The 14,759-nt window shown below is 46.5% G+C and overlaps 4 protein-coding genes across 6 annotated transcripts; 2 read left to right on the top strand and 2 right to left on the bottom strand.

Moving 5' to 3' along the window:
* Positions 1–487: 487 nt before the first annotated feature.
* Mcad (Medium-chain acyl-CoA dehydrogenase) lies at positions 488–2,240 on the top strand. Its single transcript, XM_064692284.1, has 3 exons — positions 488–645; positions 825–1,178; positions 1,249–2,240. Exons 1-3 carry the CDS (start codon positions 628–630, stop codon positions 2,137–2,139), a joined length of 1,263 nt encoding a protein of 420 aa, XP_064548354.1. The 5' UTR covers positions 488–627; the 3' UTR covers positions 2,140–2,240.
* Positions 2,241–2,416: 176 nt separating this feature from the next.
* On the bottom strand, positions 2,417–7,066 carry LOC135435290 (tonsoku-like protein). The gene is made up of 5 exons (XM_064692274.1): positions 6,705–7,066; positions 6,474–6,645; positions 3,860–6,424; positions 3,623–3,798; positions 2,417–3,568 (listed from the first exon to the last, which is right to left on the bottom strand). Exons 1-5 carry the CDS (start codon positions 6,973–6,975, stop codon positions 2,496–2,498), a joined length of 4,257 nt encoding a protein of 1,418 aa, XP_064548344.1. The 5' UTR covers positions 6,976–7,066; the 3' UTR covers positions 2,417–2,495.
* A 286-nt stretch (positions 7,067–7,352) lies between these two features.
* On the top strand, positions 7,353–14,065 carry Zn72D (Zinc-finger protein 72D). Of its 3 annotated transcripts, none has more exons than XR_010437363.1 (5): positions 7,353–7,485; positions 7,911–9,340; positions 9,400–9,921; positions 11,293–11,475; positions 12,781–12,903. XR_010437363.1 is itself a non-coding variant. In XM_064692279.1 (5 exons), exons 2-5 carry the CDS (start codon positions 7,924–7,926, stop codon positions 13,666–13,668), a joined length of 2,715 nt encoding a protein of 904 aa, XP_064548349.1. In that variant the 5' UTR covers positions 7,354–7,485; positions 7,911–7,923; the 3' UTR covers positions 13,669–14,065. The 3 variants fall into 3 exon arrangements, 2 of the variants coding, with proteins under 2 accessions (XP_064548349.1, XP_064548350.1); XM_064692279.1 differs by lacking the exon at positions 11,293–11,475 and adding an exon at positions 13,096–14,065 and having other exon boundaries at positions 7,354–7,485; positions 12,781–12,983; XM_064692280.1 differs by lacking the exons at positions 7,353–7,485; positions 11,293–11,475 and adding exons at positions 7,731–7,814; positions 13,096–14,065 and having other exon boundaries at positions 12,781–12,983.
* LOC135435298 (MRN complex-interacting protein) lies at positions 14,060–14,742 on the bottom strand. Its single transcript, XM_064692285.1, has 2 exons — positions 14,596–14,742; positions 14,060–14,538 (listed from the first exon to the last, which is right to left on the bottom strand). Exons 1-2 carry the CDS (start codon positions 14,644–14,646, stop codon positions 14,092–14,094), a joined length of 498 nt encoding a protein of 165 aa, XP_064548355.1. The 5' UTR covers positions 14,647–14,742; the 3' UTR covers positions 14,060–14,091.
* Between the last annotated feature and the right edge of the window lie 17 nt (positions 14,743–14,759).

The raw sequence follows: 14,759 nt of genomic DNA on the forward strand, positions 1-14,759 counted from the left end.
TTTCTTGTTGCTTCTGTTTGTTTTTCCACGTATGTCACAGCTGAACATAAACAGTAAAAGGGCGCCCTTCCGTGCTTTAAATATGTATATATAAACTTTGGTTATTTTTAACATAATCTCTCTGATCTAATTTTAACAGCACCTGAAAGTATGCTTTTAAATTTGTGGATATTTTCAAATTGAGCGCGCTTGTTGCAGAGCTTTATTCCTACGCAAAGCTTTTGTTGCTGTGCGTCGTGTTGGCCTTGGGATCTCTTTAAGGGGGGTGTGTCTCGGCTAGTGTGCCAAGGCGAATGATATTCGACATGCTTTTATTAATATTTAGTCAGAGTTACAGCTGCAGCTAAACGAAAGTTTGTTGACTTCACTCCACCAACGCAAGCTTCGAGAAAGCGAATTCGTCATTGCTGTTGCTGTTGTTTTTTTCGCCGTAAGCAAGAGGGTCTAATGTTCACATTCGCTGCCGGCTGCGCTGCGTTGTTTTACGAGCAACAGAATACCCGTTTGATTCAATTCGCCACGAGACGTCAGCGAGTGAGCAGCGCGACTCAATTAAAAGCGAACACAAATAAACGGCAAATTGTATATAGAAATTTTGCAATAACTAAATAATATATTATCTGCGTCATGGCTTTTCTCAATAAGGTATGTATGAAGTGGGCCAAGATATCTTGCAACTCCATCGAGTGCCAGATCATCTGGCAGACATTTTGAAAAACGGTGCAAAGATTATGCTTCTTATCTGATGCGATTGTACTTTGCCCCCGATTGGACTTATGGACCCACGGAATTCCGCATTTAATTGTGTTGTATTTTTTTTGTAGCTCGCAGCTCCTGCACTGCGACAGCTGGTGGCCAGCCGCACATATGCCGCCGTCTCACATGTGTCGCCTACGGGTCCATCTTTTGCCTTGACCGAGGAACAGCAACAGTTCCAGGAGCTTGCGCGCAAGTTTACGCGTGAGGAGATCATCCCGGTGGCTGCTCAATACGACAAGACAGGCGAGTACCCGTGGCCAATCATAAAGAAGGCCTGGGAGCTGGGTCTGATGAACAATCACGTGCCTGCCGAGCTAGGAGGCCTAGATCTGGATGTGTTCACCACCTGCCTGACGGCGGAAGAGCTGGCATATGGCTGCACCGGCATTATGACTGCACTGGAGGCCAGCGGCTTAGGCGTAAGTAAACAAATATTTGCACTCTTCCGTACATATAAACTTAAGTCCAATGGTTTGGTTTGTCCGCTAGCAAACACCTGTGATACTGTCGGGCAACGAGGAGCAGAAGAAGAAGTATCTGGGCCGTCTATTAGCGGAGCCCTTGGTGGCTGCCTACTGTGTCACCGAGCCCGGTGCTGGCTCCGATGTGGCCGGCATTAAGACGCGCGCTGAGAAGAAGGGCGACGAGTATGTTATCAATGGTCAGAAAATGTGGATCACCAACGGTGGCGTGGCGAACTGGTACTTTGTGCTTGCCCGCACCAATCCCGATCCCAAGTGCCCGCCCAGCAAGGCCTTCACCGGCTTCATTGTTGAACGCGACACGCCCGGTCTGACGCCTGGCCGCAAGGAGATCAACATGGGCCAGCGTGCATCTGACACGCGTGGCATCACCTTCGAAGATGTGCGTGTGCCCAAGGAGAATGTTCTGATTGGCGAGGGTGCTGGCTTCAAAATTGCCATGGGCACCTTTGACAAGACCCGCCCACCAGTCGCAGCCGGTGCCGTTGGTTTGGCCCAGCGCTGCATGGACGAGGCCCTGAAGTATGCCCTAGAACGCAAAGCCTTCGGTGTGCCCATTGCCCATCACCAGGCCGTGCAGTTTATGCTGGCCGATATGGCTATTGGCGTGGAAACGTCACGATTGGCGTGGCGCTTATCCGCTTGGGAAATTGACCAGGGCCGCCGCAACAGCTACTATGCATCCATTGCCAAGTGCCATGCCGCCGATATGGCCAACAAAATTGCCTCCGATGCTGTGCAAATCTTTGGCGGCAATGGCTTCAACAGCGACTATCCCGTAGAGAAGCTAATGCGTGATGCTAAGATCTATCAGATCTACGAGGGCACCTCTCAGATCCAGCGCCTCATCATCTCGAGGAACATGTACGAGGCGGCCAAGGGCGGTGCTACCAGATAAGACAACTAAATGCAAGGTCATGTCCACAATCATCCTCGCTGTAGTCCTCATTCACAAAAACGATTAATAAACAATATATATAAGTACTTACAAATAGAAAATTATTGAAAATTATTTCGAGGATTCGAAACAATATGATAGAGGTTCCATAATATATATAGTTCCAGATAAGACGTTATAATTTTAGCTAGAAGACATCAAATCAGCAACTTTAACTGGAGCATGCAAAAGCACTTTCAGATTAGATAAGAATACTATCAAGAGCTCGTCCCCTCGGTTTGCGCGAATTATAGCTATATTATTATATGTCAACAGGTATAAACAATTGGGACTTTAAACACAATAACAAAACTTAATCAAACGCACCAAAGCAGATCACTTTCGTCCACGTACAGCTTGAGCAGACCCTTCTTGCGCTTGGGCGTCAGCACCTTGGCATTGTCGCCCCACTTCAGCTGCCAAATGGTTGTCAATGTGGCCAAGGCGCCTGGCAAGCTGAATGTCTGCTCATCTATGCTGAGATCCATGCGTTTGGGCAGCTGCTTCTGCTGCTCCAACTTCTGTAGGCGCAGATCGTCCACCATTCGTATACAATTCGTGGCTAAAAACACACGCAGCTGCGGCAGCTCGTCCAGTACGTAGCCCAGGGCAGCGCCACTCAAACGCTCATTATCGCTTATGTCCAACCAGTCCAGCTGTTTTGCCTTGTTCAGCTGCTGCGTTAGCTTATAAATATGCGCATCGATCAACCCACAGCCGGCGAGTTCCAAACGCACAAATCTCTCACTTGTGCCGCTCTCGAGCAGCGCCACCAAACGCTCACCGAGCGCAAAGCCGCTCTGCTCATCAAGTGGCCAGCGCACGTAACTCAGATTCAAGTGCTCCAAACGACTGCTATTTAACTGCTCCGACAACCTGCGCACACTCTGCTGCGTTAGCTGATTGAAGCTAATGTCAAAGCTGGTCAGTTGCGTGTAGGCCAAATCAAAGTCCTGCAGCTCCGTTAGCTCACACTGCGACAGATGCAAGGTGTTCAGAGCTCGCCCAGCACCACTCGCACAAAATCGATGCAGTGTTCTTAGACTGGCATTACCCAGCGGATTTTGGCTAAGTTGCAGCTCCTCCAGATTATCCAGCTTGTCCATGTCATGCCCGCAGAGCAGCGCCTCCAGACCAGTATTGCTTATGGCATTGCACTTCAAGCGCAGCGTCTTCAGTTGCAGCAATGTCGGCAGTGCCTTAGCCAATTGGTGACAGCCCTCGTTGCCAATAAAGTTACAGGACAAATCCAGCACCGTGAGCCGCGCCTGATGCAACAATGCCTTGAACACCGGCTCCGTTTGCGCTTCACGTAACCAAAGACCAGCCAGCTCCAGTGTTTGTGTGTTTTGTGACCGCTCCAGCAGCAGCTTTATTTTATCATCGACGCCTGTTCAAGATAAATAGTTAATTAGCTATTAAAATGTTTAATATATGCAGCTACCTTTCTGCAGTTGATGGCACATCTCCTCATAGCGTTGCGAGAGCGGTGATATTTTCCAATCTAGAATGGTGGACAACAGCATGTTCTGCTCAAGAGCAACGCTTACAGCATCCGAATCCTCGTATGCAAAGCCGTCAGATGTTTTAAGCCGCAGCAAAGGCGTTAGACCAGTTAATCTGGAATAGATCGAAAGATAGTTAGATGGAGATTTGGTTTTCTACATTTGGATTTGCTTACTTATTGTAACGCCGTCCTGTCTCTTCGGCTAGCCAGCGCATGTTGACGTCTTGCAGCTTCTTACGCTCAATGGGCACAAGCAGCAGCTCGTCCTGCACTTTGACTTTGAAGGACACTGTGGTGGCCAGCACAGGCGTTGCCTGCACTTTAATAGGCGATGACAATTTGGAGGGCGAGATGAGCAGCTGTATGCCGCCGCTCTGCGCGCTACTGGTTGTGGAATCCGGTTCCGCGTGCGTGCGCAAGCTAATCACTGATGCGCCATCCAGAGAATCCTCGCCACTGCCCAAAGGGCTTTCACTGCGAAAGCGACAGAAGCCGCTGTCCAGCAGCGATGTCTGCTGTTTGGACTGTCTGGAGTTGCTGCCACTGTGATTGCTGTTCATGCTGGAGGAGCGCGAGAGCGTTAGCTTACGCATTTGCTTCTGGCGCTGCTTGGAATTGGCTGCCTCGATTAGAACTTGATGCGCATCCTGTTCAGGCGGCGTGGCCTGAAATTCCGTTTCCCATGCCAGCGCCGAGTCGTGCAGATTCTCTTTTGCGCCAACTGCGCGACTGCCCATGCTACCGGAATTGTAGCGCTTGCGTTTACGCTCTGGTCCCACATCATCGACCAGCCAAGTGTCCGCATCCACTTCGTCGGCATTTAATAGTGCTGCACGCTTCTGCTTGACGTTGGCGCTCGTGCTGCTGCTGCTGCTCGGCTCATCGTAATTGGCAGATGTGCGATTTGGACGCTTCAGCTGTGCCATCACGTTGCGGTATTCCTTGCTAGCGCTCGATGGCGCACGCGGGCTGCTGGCCGAACTGGCGGAACGATTGAGCATGGGCATGGAGCGTCTGTGGCGTGGCGCCAGCTCAACATCTTCCTCTTCAGCTTCTGATGAGGCCGATGCACTGGAAGCTGGCCGAGCATTGGCATTGGTCAAGGGACGCGCATGCCGCATGCTGCAAATGCCAACTTTGGAAAGAGTACGTAGCAGGGTTTCGCGTAGCTGTGCATATTGCGCCTGTTCGCCCTCAATCAACTGCTTGGACTGCCGCCATTTATCCAAGCCCTCAATGCAGGTCTCATTGTAGTCAGTGCGCACAGTCGCATCTGCTCCACGCTCCAACAGCAACTCGGCCACATCCAGGTAACCATTGGCACAGGCATCGTAGAGCGGTGTAATGCCATCACAGCTCGTTCCGCCCTTGTCGTTAATTGCGACTGTGGCTCCCTTGTCCAGCAGCAGCTCGACAATATCACGATAGCCGTGATTGCAGGCCTCGTGCAGTGGCAGCCAGCCAGCATGATCGCGCACATTTACTGTGTGGCCCTGTTCAATGAGTCGGCGTGCCAGCTCCAGGTTGCCGGCTATGCAGGCCTGATGCAGCTGCGTTTCGCCCTTGTTGTTTCGCTTGATGGTGAGCGTACGATTGCCACGTGTGACGCGCTGTGGGCGTGGTTTGTCAGTCTCATCAAGATCGCTGGCATCGGAATCGGTGAGTGCATCCAAATCAACATCGTCACCCCAGTCGGGTGTGTTTTGTTGCAGCGCTGCAGGCGCGTCAGTATCGGCATCATCCTCCTCATCCAGCTTGGCAGTCTCCTCGGCCAGATTAATGCCCTTGGCGCTGGCCTCTGCCTCCAAGTTTTCAGCTAACACATGCATTTTATGCTTTAGCTGCAGCTTGTGTAAACGCACTAGAGCAATCTTCTCTAGCTTTGCAGACAACGATTCATCTGCCTTGGCTGCCTGTCGTAGCGCTTTTTGATACACATCATGAACGGTCCAGAAGGGTTGCGCCTGCTGCTCACAGATCTCAGCAATGCTGCAGAGTGTTGTGAATGCCTCTGCGGGCACATCCTGATTTAGCTCAAACTCCTTCCACAAATACTCCAACGCCTTATCGTACTGCTTGTTATCCTTGTAAGTCTGGTAGAGGCTAACATAGATGGGCACCAGGCTTTTACCGCGCTCCTCGTTCAGCTCGGCGCACTCCAGCATTTTCTGATAATAGACGATCGCCTTTTCATAGTTTAAGAGATGGCAACAGCCGTCGCCCAGTTTCTCATACAAATCCTTTAGCTTGCCATAGTCGACGGAACTGGTCAGCACCAACTCATCAAGGGATTGACATATTTTTACCACCACGCGCAACGAGCGCTCGATGCTGGCGCGATCGTTCTCATCGGGCGTATGCTTCTTGTAGGCCTTGGTCAGTATTTGCTTAACGCTTGCAAAGTCACCGGCATGGATCAGAATTTCCGATTTCGTTATAAGTGTCTCACAGATTTTCTTCACCTTATTCGGCAGACGTTTGGCGACTTGCAGTGCCATATTGCAGTAGCGCAGCGCCGACGTTGCGTCGTTCTTCTTGCAATTGTAAAGCAGACTCATCGAAATGTAGCACAAGTGGGTCAACTCGAACAGGTCGTGAGTTTTGCTGATTTTAATGGCTTTATCAATGTACTCGATTGACGCCTCGAATTCCTCCATGTGCTCTTTCACAACGCCGATATTAAGGTAACAGCGCGCTTGCATGTCCAACTGTTCTAATTTCGAAATCTGACCTGAAAGCCTACAAAATAGATTATGATATAGTAGCACTATGGAGGGTCAGCACTTACTCTTTCACGAGCAACAGACTGCGCAAAAAACTCTTTTCCGCCAGCTTCAATTGTTCCATGGCACCTAAGGCTGTGCTGTCGGACAGGCTTTGCCCGTGCAGTAGATGGACCCGCCCTAGCGTTGCATAGGCACGTTGCTGCTCTACTTTGTTCTGCAGTCTTTTGGCAATTTCTGTCAGAAAACAAAATTTTAATCAGATTATAAAAAAATAAACTGCATCAGCTACTCACTTAAATAGTCATTTATGTGATCCTTGGCCGCATCGTATTCGCACAGCAGCGTGAACATTTCGCCTAGCATGCGTTTTGCCTTCGCCGTCTCCAGCTCCTTGCCCATGCTGGCGTATATGCTTGCTTCTTGTTTATATTCTCTGGCCGCCTCATTGTACTTGCCCAGTTGATTATAGAAGTCGCCCAGCTGGTTGCAGCTTACAGCCAGTTGTTCACGATTTCCATCAATGCGCGCCTTCTCTTTGCGCTTTATATATCGCTTCTCATCCATTTAAACATACAATTCACACACGCAAACACAAATTTCACAAACTAAACAAATATTTTTGCAGCTATCGTTTTGTTTTCGGCGCGAATCTAAGGCGCTGCCACATTGTTTTTTAATGGTTGCCCTTCGCAACTCTTATCGATAGCATTATGCATTTTTTGCACACAACAGTGTTGCCAATTTAGCTGTTTTCTAGCTTAATGTGGCAACTTTCAAAGAATCATCACTGGTAACAATTGTACTTTTAAACGTATTTAGCTAACTCGATGGCAGGTACTAGCAATTCTGCTTATTGCCAATTTGTACTCAGAACGCTTATTGAGGTACTTCTTCCATTATATTTAGCTACTTTGCAAAAGCTGCGATTGGCAGCACTACACACAACAACTCCTGGCAACTCGCTGTCAGCGGCGTGACCGAAATTAGTTATCGACGTTGTGCGATATTCATATACACATCGCTACTGTCGCCGGTTGATAGACGGAAAATTTTCAGCAGCTCAGCAAATTTAAGGTAATTTAAGTGCGCAAATTGTTCTTTTGACATTGAATATTTTGTGGTTTTAATTGTATTATATGGGAAACGTTGATGGGTGTGCGTGCGTGTTGCTTGCATTTAGGAAAAATGCATTAAATTCTGTGCCAGAAAAATCGATAGAGAAAAAATGGTGGGGGTTTCGTTTCTGGCAGACTGAAAAACATGACGTGACTAAAAGTACTTTTTCATGCATTCTATTAACAGATATAAACAGGCTATTATTCGACAGGCACAAATAAATAACTATACAGCCGAAGTAAATATTTGGCACAGCAATAAGAAAGTAATAGGAAGTAAATGTAAATGTAAGAACTGATTTGTCATAAAGTCGAGAGGGACGATTGGATCGTTAACTGATTTGCATTGATTGGTAATTTGTGTATGTTCCTTTCGTTTTACAGCAATTGCGTGGCAATGGCGAACAACAACTATGCCGGGTTCAACTACGGCGGCACCCAGTACAATACGGGACAGGTCACCTACCCGGCCGTAACTAATGCAACATATGCAAATGCGGCCGCATATCAAAGTGCTGCTGCGGCTGCTGGCCAGGGTGGGGGCGGGTATGCAGCGGCCGGCGCCGGCGCTGGTGCTGCGGGCTATGGCGGCTACGGTGACTACCGGAGTGCCATGCAATCGTACGACGCCACCAAAACATTCTATCAGCAAGCGCCGGCCAGCTACAACACGGCCTCATCGGCGGCAGCAGCTGCAGCAGTAAGCAAGACACATTACTCGGCGCCGCCCGTCAAGAATCCCAACTCGTCACAAAAAGGCATGGGCAAAATGGACAAATCGAATGGTAACAAGCCACCAAATGCGGCGGGTGGCAATAATTATAGTGGCTATGACACGGCGCTCTACAATGCGGCCAGCATGTATGTGGCTCAGCAGCACCCAGGGCAGAAGCCAAACGGCGGCGGCAATAATAGCTGGTATCAGCGCAAGATGGGTCCCACGATTCCCGGCGCTGTTGCTTTACGGGGCTTGCGTCCAAAGGCCCCCCCGCGTCCACAGCAGCTGCACTATTGCGAGGTGTGCAAAATCTCTTGTGCCGGCCCCCAAACGTACCGCGAACACTTGGAAGGTCAGAAGCACAAGAAGCGTGAGGCATCGCTTAAAATGCAGGCGAGCGCCACCAACAGCTCCCAGAACCGTGGCAACAACTACCACTGTGAACTTTGCGATGTCACCTGCACTGGCACCGATGCCTATGCGGCTCATGTACGTGGCGCCAAGCACCAAAAAGTGGTCAAGCTGCATCAGAAGCTTGGCAAGCCTATACCATCCGAGGAGCCGAAAAAAATGGGCAAGATAAACTTTGTACCCGCTGCCGGGCCAAATGCGTCTGCTGCAGCCGCAGCAGCCAAGTCTGATCAAGCCGAAACTGCGGCAACCGCCGGCGATGATGCTGCAGCAGCAGCTGATAACATGGATGACAATCAAGACGATTCGATGGGCGAGAATACGGACCACATTAAGCCCGTCGGTGGCGAGTATATCGAGGAGGTCAAGGACGATGAGGGCAAAATACTTAGCTTTAATTGTAAGCTATGCGACTGCAAGTTTAACGATCCGAATGCCAAAGAGATGCACATGAAAGGACGTCGCCATCGCTTGCAATACAAACGCAAGGTGCAGCCAGATTTGGTTGTTGACTTTAAGCCCACACCGCGTCAGCGTCGCCTGGCCGAGGCTCGTGCGCAGCGTGCACTCATGTCCTCGCACCGTGGCGATGATCACGAGGCGGCCAACTACTGGGACGAACAGCGCAATCGTCAATACAATGAAGAGTATGACTACAATAATTGGATGTCACGCAGCTTTGGAGGTAAGGTCTAACTAACATAACATAAATTCCGCATATATAACGAATCATCTTTATCACAGGCGTCCAGCGCTTTGGACGCATTGGCAATGGACCGCCGCCACAATTTGGCGCGATGCCTGGCGGCGTAAACGTGCGTCGTCCGGAAAGCACCGACGATCGCCACGCCATAGCGCGTCATGCCGAAATCTATCCCAAGGAGGAAGAACTCCAGACTATACAGCGCATTGTGTCTCATACGGAGCGTGCACTTAAACTCGTCTCGGATACATTGGCTGAGATGCCAACTCCTGCTGCTGCAGTCAGTGAGAGTGGACCCGCCGCCAAGAAGGAGAAGGCTGATAAGCCCTCGGAAAAGGATGGGCGCGATAACCAGATATTCTCATTCCACAAGGACGCCGACAATGGCGGCAATGTGGTACGCAGCTTGAAGGGCGTCATGCGTGTTGGCTACCTGGCCAAGGGTCTCTTGCTCCACGGCGACACAGCTGTCGAGCTAGTCGTCCTCTGTGCGGAAAAGCCAACGACAAGTCTGCTGCAGCGTGTGGCCAATGTACTGCCCGACAAGCTCAAGGAGGTGGCAGGTAAGTTGCAGAGCATTCGGCGACATTATACCACATACATATACATGCATAAATATATCCCTTGATATATATACACATCTATATATATTTTGGTGTCCATTGTGAATATTGATTGCACTGCCTGTAAACAAGAGGCAATAACTTTTTCCAGAGAAATGGCTATAAACAGAAGAAGCAGCTATCTGAATTCCTCTAGTCGGGAAACTAAATTTACCATGGATATGTCTTAGGCTCTGCACACACGCTCACACTGTACATAACTGATTGACTATTAGATGTGTTTCACAAACCAAATAGGTCCGATCGATGGATAGAAATATACAACAATAAAACATGGTTATTCTTCGGTTTGGAAGAATCCATATACAAATCGACTTATTGCAGCTGTGGAATATAGTATATATCTCTACTTACCTAATGTCTTCAAAGAATCGATAAAGTAGTTCGAGTTGTTCTAGGGAAGATGAAAATCTTTATTGGACATTTAGTAGAAATATATGTGCATTAGGGAAAAACCTTAAGCTTTTTATCTCCAAATTTATGAAAGTTCAGACAATGAATTATGTCTTTATTTTAGATGAGGGAAACTAAATTTATTTATTCCCTTAAAAAAGTGTGTGGGGGATTAGGAAGAGACGACACCATGAAATATGATATATGAAAGTAGAGTAAATATTAGAGCAATTAATAATTTAAAATATTTCTTTTATATTTCGTATATCCTATTTCCATATACTGTTTTTCGCAGCTTCGTGTAGGCTAAATACATTTTGCAGCTCACATAAGTAATGAAATTACACTGCAACACAAATATATTTTTTGCCTTAAACATTTGAATATATAAGACTTTTTTGAAAGAAAAAATTGTGTACATAATGGTATCAAATATTATTATTCGATAATCAATAGAATTTCTTGATGTGATTCCAAGACATATCCATGTCGAATAAAGCAACGCGACAAATTGCAAAAATCAAAAGCAGCAAATCCAAAACTTTCATTTTGCCTGGCCAATTTCACAGAATGTGAATTTCGCCGAGAGAGTAAATACATTTTCGGAGCGCAATGATGCTAGAAAAGCAATCCAAATATACAAATTATAATTGCGAATGCACATAATGTGATATCTAATATAAAATTCAGTCCGTTTGCGATGCGCAATTTGTGTGGAAAAAGTGAAATTATTAATGTATATACATACTCTACTGCTACTAGTACTACTGTTGAGCCCTGTTGTTGTTGTTGCCGTGGTGGATTTGAAATTTTGTTGACGACCGAAACCAACAACGAACAGAAACAACGAACAACAGCAGCCTAATAAAAGCCAAACTAGCAAGCCATACAAAATAAAAACGTATTTGCCGTTTTCAGCTTCTCTCTCTGCAGGATAAGATTTGAGCCCTTAGCCTTGAGATGCTATCCACTCACACTACTCACACTCAGGTGTCTGTTAGCCGTCTATAGCTTTCCAAGCTGCTGCTGCTGCTACTCCTACTGCTACTGCTACTGCTGGTGGTGGAAATCGAATCAACGGATATCTCGTAAATCGTAATGGTAACACAAGCAGTACTCTGCTGGACTCTCTACACGCTGGCGGAAGCTAAAGCTAAGCGGCTGCGGCAGAGTTCATATGTGTGGAACAATGAAACTTTAACCAACTTGATACAAACAATTGAACCAAAGGAATATATTTATACAAAGTTTGGGTGCTCGCTCTGTTGTGCTCTGTTGTTGTTCTACTGTACTAGCCATACACACGCACACACACACACAAACACACATTATAGAGTCAATCATCAACAGCACAGAAATCCACTCTTTTTCCCCGTTTCCACTTCCAATGCGAAGAAACTTTGTGTAAATAAAGTCCTTTGATATATTATTTTAAGCTCAAAGCAGCTTTAAATATAAATATATATGTATATACAGCCGATCTGCTGAAGCAATGCGATTGATCCACACAGACAGACGCATAGAAGGCGCTTTGATGATGGTACAGACACATGGAATATATAGTATATGTGTGTGTTATCCTATATACATATATCTATATAATATTTATCAGCCAAAATTGTTGCGCCCCTGTAAAATGGGCATCTCCACTTACCTCAATAGAGTATATCGATCGATGCCTATTCAAGCATCCGTTTTGTGTGTATCAAACTTGATTGTGTATAACTATGTGAAAAATAAGCTAACGAAAAATTGCGACCGAAATTTGTGTTGCGAACGGTGAATGCTGACCTGACCGATGACTTATTAGTGACCTGAGCGTGGCTAGTCATTCAATCAATCCGCAAATAAACGAAAAATTTCGGTCAATGTTTTTACATTTTTTTTTGTTTGTTTTTTTTTTTTTTTGGCAATAAAACTAACCAAACAGCCAGCCACGCGCTCTAAGTGGAATTGCAATTCCATTTCAATTTTCGACTCTTTTTGCAATTCCGTTTACGAGGCCGAGATGTGGAGGTGGCTGCCCCGTTGGCTGCCCGGTCCGATCCCAGCACGCAAGTCATAGAACACGTTAAATACTTGTAATATATATATATATATATAAATATATATTGGTGATATGTATGTTTGCTGGGAACAGAGCGGAGTTTGTTATCCGTGGAACGTAGGAAGAAACAAACATTTACATTTTGCTTTTGAGATTATCAGATGTGCACCTTCATGTCTTATATATATATTTATAGTTTGTGGGCCCACACATGGAATTATCTATCTATCATCTACTCAACAATGTTTGTCTCTTTTCTAAGCCGATCTTTTCGCGTAGTTACAACTTGTTAATGCTTCTTTGTTTTGTTGTCCAGTACCGATCGAAACTAACACATGGCTAAACACTTTCCGTTCCAGGTGACTTACAGGTCAACTATCGCGTTGAGGTGAATGCCGATGAGGCTGCTGTTATAGTTCTCGATGAAGTGGTCGCAGTTAAGATAACACTCACATCACCGTTGCTTCGCGAATCCTGCGATGGTGTCGTGAAGACCGATGATGCTGCATCGGCTTCGACAGCTGCCGAAACAGACTTTTTACCGCGCGAACCGTGTCTGCGGGTACGTAATCCATTCCTATACAATGATCGTAATGCTTAATAACAATCAAAAGCATTTTAATCATAATAACCTTATGTCACCAGCATTTATATATATATTGCTTCTTTTGCAGGCACTCGCCGATCTGCGTCACGCCAAATGGTTCCAGGCACGTGCAACCGGATTGCAATCGTGCGTGATGGTTATTCGCATATTACGTGATCTTTGCCAGCGCGTATCTTCGTGGCAGTCGCTGCCACAGTGGTCGTTGGAGTTGCTCGTGGAGAAAGTTCTTTCATCGGCTGGCTTCCCCATCTCACCCGGCGACTGTTTGCGTCGCATTATGGAGGCTTTGTCTTCGGGCTTTTTGATCAATGGGCCTGGCCTGCTGGATCCGTGTGAGAAGGATCCAACCGATGCTCTGCAGCAACTCACCAAGCAGGAGCGCGAAGATCTCACTGTCTCGTCACAGTTATTCCTGCGTTTCATTGCTTTCCGTCAAATGTTTAAAGTTCTTGGCATGGATCAGCTGCCGGCCATGAAGTTTCCGCTGCGCCCGTGGCGCATCAATCGCAAACGACGTCGCTCATCAGGCAAGGCTGGAGCGCACGGCGCCGACGCGGATCACGCCGACATCGAAGAGACCGGTTCCGACGAGAAGGTGGCCAAGAAGGATGTAACCCCAACTGCTCCCGCTACGGCATAAGTGCTAAGCAAATTCATCAATAGGAATATGTAGCCGCAACAAATATGAATAACAGTTTTTTTCTCAATCTAATTGCGTTACAAAATACGATCAATAACTATAACACTTTCCATTCACACTTATTAAATTTGGGCACTCATTAATTGTTGTGTCCAACATATTGCCCAATTTGAAAGCAACAGCATTAAATAGGATCCCTCAACTAACAATATTTAACAAAATAATTAAAGGCATTTTTCTATACTATGTAGAAATTAATGCAAAATGTATTCGATTAGCCGTGGAGGCGTTGATCCTCTATAAACATAAACTATATATACTCAACTGCCTCCACCACGCGTTTCAGATATTAAAAAAGCAAAAACAAATTTTAATAAAAATACCTATACAATTTAAACGAACGTTCCTTTTTATTTAAGCCAACTACAGAAAGTTTTGCCATTTTGAGGATGCCTTTTGATTAGCTACGAATTCATTTTGAGCCGTGCGCTTTCTGGAATTACATTGCTTTTTGGGTAATGAACTATTACCTGGCTCATCAAAGTCTTTTTCTTGGGCATGTATCCGATCCGATCCAATCCGATTCTGGGCAATGGGTTCATCAACATAATCTGACCATTTGCTTGGACCCTTAATGCAATGAGATGGCGGCAGCTGCGCAGCCGAAGAACTGTCGCACTCCACATTTTGAAGCGCCTCCAATATTTTACGCTCTTCCTGTGCTTGTTGCTTTTGACCATGCTCCAGGTTAAGGTGTTGCACCTTTGCACGGCATTCAGCACCGGAACCGCGAAAGAATTCCTTGTGTACCATCTGTTTTAAGCGGCAAACTTTACACTCCCATTTGTTTGTCTTCTTGACAATGTCCACCTACGTATTCGTGCATTAGGAATATTTAATAGTATTAAAATTTTTTTCGAATCGAACCTGATATAAACTGCACTCCACACATTGTAAAACGCGTATTTGTTGAGACATACTTTAGTATCCGAAACTTTATGGCTTGTGTTGTATTTTAAATGAACGCCGCCATATGAGCAGGGTCAGCGTTGCCATATTACATTATTTATTTTTGGTAAAGCAGCTGTTTT

This window comes from Drosophila montana, unplaced genomic scaffold (assembly GCF_035044405.1).
Source record: "Drosophila montana isolate Dmon_TW-CO22-7 unplaced genomic scaffold, ASM3504440v1 contig_3543_1, whole genome shotgun sequence".
NCBI classification, from domain to species: Eukaryota; Metazoa; Arthropoda; class Insecta; order Diptera; family Drosophilidae; genus Drosophila; species Drosophila montana.